General features: G+C 48.1%; 1 protein-coding gene across 1 annotated transcript; it reads right to left on the bottom strand.

Annotated features, from left to right (window-relative positions):
- Positions 1-604: 604 nt before the first annotated feature.
- Positions 605-1,613, bottom strand: cldn5b (claudin 5b). Its single transcript, XM_015973720.3, has one exon. It carries the CDS (start codon positions 1,490-1,492, stop codon positions 851-853), a length of 642 nt encoding a protein of 213 aa, XP_015829206.3. The 5' UTR covers positions 1,493-1,613; the 3' UTR covers positions 605-850.
- Positions 1,614-1,897: the final 284 nt, after the last annotated feature.

The raw sequence follows: 1,897 nt of genomic DNA, 5'->3' as shown, positions 1-1,897 counted from the left end.
GCTCTTGTAGGAACTAATGAAGGCTGAGAAGACATTTCAGTTGTAGATCAAGGTGTTAAAAAGATGAGCGCACAGCGAGGAGGAGTTTAGTTCAGTTACGGACATAGGGGCAAGCAAAACTGCAAAGTGTGCCATTAAGTTTATAAATTAAATCAATGAGCCTAAATTAATTAAAAGTATAGTGGAACCATTTTCTACAGAAGGTTTCAAAAGTAAGTCTATGGACTTATGTAGTTTTTAATGAACGTTAAATCTGTCCACGAATCCAGAATGAAGTCCGATAACTCCAAGGTGGTGATCGGTTATTTAATTCTGCTTCACTTGCAGGTTTTTCAGAAGCTCAGCTTGGTCGGTCAGTAATACATCAAAAAGAAAATGTTTTTTTTAATGTATGATTAAACAAGTTAGATAAATGATAAACATTCACACTTACCTGAAAATCTATCTGATAAATTAAGACAGATCTGTATTTATTATATTAAAGGTTAAACATATATAGATTAAAATTATTGGACACTTTCTAACTTTTAATAAATAAACGTAATTCTTTAATTAAAATACAATGAAACACCGTTTACATGAAACCAGGAAATAAAGACAGGAGTTTAAACGGTTCTGTTTATTAGAAAACAAAATGTAAAAAAGTAGAACACTGTACATGAAATAAAAGCCAATAGAGTCTGGTTCCGGAACCACGACCAGAACCACTTCGACCTCAGAGGTTTAAGGTCCTCCTCACACTTGAAACCTGGAGCTTCTCTAAAGTTCATCAGAACCTCTCGGTCCTCGAGGTTCCGTAGAGTTCTGCTCTTGACCCTGCGGTGTTAATGTCCCCACAGGAGGGTTCGGTTCAGACGTATTGCTTCTTGTCGAGCTCTCCGTGGGCAGTGATCATCTTAGTGGGCCCGTACTGGATTGAGGACGCGCCCCGGACCCAGACGGAGCAGCAGAGTAGGGTTCCCCCCAGCAGCAACAGCGCCGCGGCGGCCCAGCCGATGTAGATGGCCGCCCCGATCTCTCTCTTCTTGGAAGGAGGGACATGCGGGTCGTGGAAGTCCACGATGATGTTGTTGGCTAACCAGAAGAGCGGAACCAGGACGAAGATCCCGCTCAGGACGTAGATCACCCCACCGGCGCGCACCACACGCGCCTTCGTGGTCTCATCCTGGACGCAGGTGGTGCACTGCGCCCCGGTCACCGTCACCGTGAGCGCCACCACCCCCAGGACGGCGGAGATCACCGTGAGGGCGCGCGCCGTCTGCAGGTCCTGTGCCAAAGCTAGAACAGAGTCGTGGAGCTTACACTGCATCTGCCCGGTGCTCTGCACCACACAGGACATCCACAATCCTTCCCAGATGTTCTGGGCCACCACGAGGTTGGACTCGATGAACGCGTTCACCTTCCACATGGGCAGCCCGCACGCGACCATCACGAGCAGCGATCCCAACACGCTCAGGGCCAGGCCCAGGGACTCCAAGCTGGCAGTGAGCATGGTTCTGGTTCTGGCAGGAGGGATTTGGTCCTATAGGGATGTTGGTCCGAGTGCTGGTCAGCTGGAGGGTCTCTGAGTCTCAGTCTCTGAGTGCGTACGTTCAGCTTTTCAATTACGCACGCTCAGTCAGAGAGAGAGAGAGAGAGAGAGAGAGAGAGAGAGAGAGAGAGAGAGAGAGAGAGAGAGAGAGAGAGAGAGAGAGAGAGAGAGAGAGAGAGAGAGAGAGAGAGAGAGACTTTAGGCCAATAGGCTGTGGGTGCGTTTTTTGTGTCAGCCAATCAGAGCTTTAGGAGCAGCAGCGTCTCTCACACGCACGTGCTCGTGTACACGGGTTCCAGTCTGGTCCAGATTCCTGTAATTCACACAGTTCCAGGACGGCTTTGTGTTAATTATGATGGTAAATAT

Source organism: Nothobranchius furzeri, chromosome 6 (assembly GCF_043380555.1).
Source record: "Nothobranchius furzeri strain GRZ-AD chromosome 6, NfurGRZ-RIMD1, whole genome shotgun sequence".
In the NCBI taxonomy this organism is placed as follows: domain Eukaryota; kingdom Metazoa; phylum Chordata; class Actinopteri; order Cyprinodontiformes; family Nothobranchiidae; genus Nothobranchius; species Nothobranchius furzeri.
The sequence above is the reverse complement of the archived record's forward strand: the minus strand, read 5'-3'. Positions and strand labels throughout refer to the sequence as shown.

Excerpts from the sequence above, each read along its gene's own strand:
- cldn5b (XM_015973720.3), bottom strand. The coding sequence starts at position 1,492 with ATGCTCACTGCCAGCTTGGAGTCCCTGGGCCTGGCCCTGAGCGTGTTG.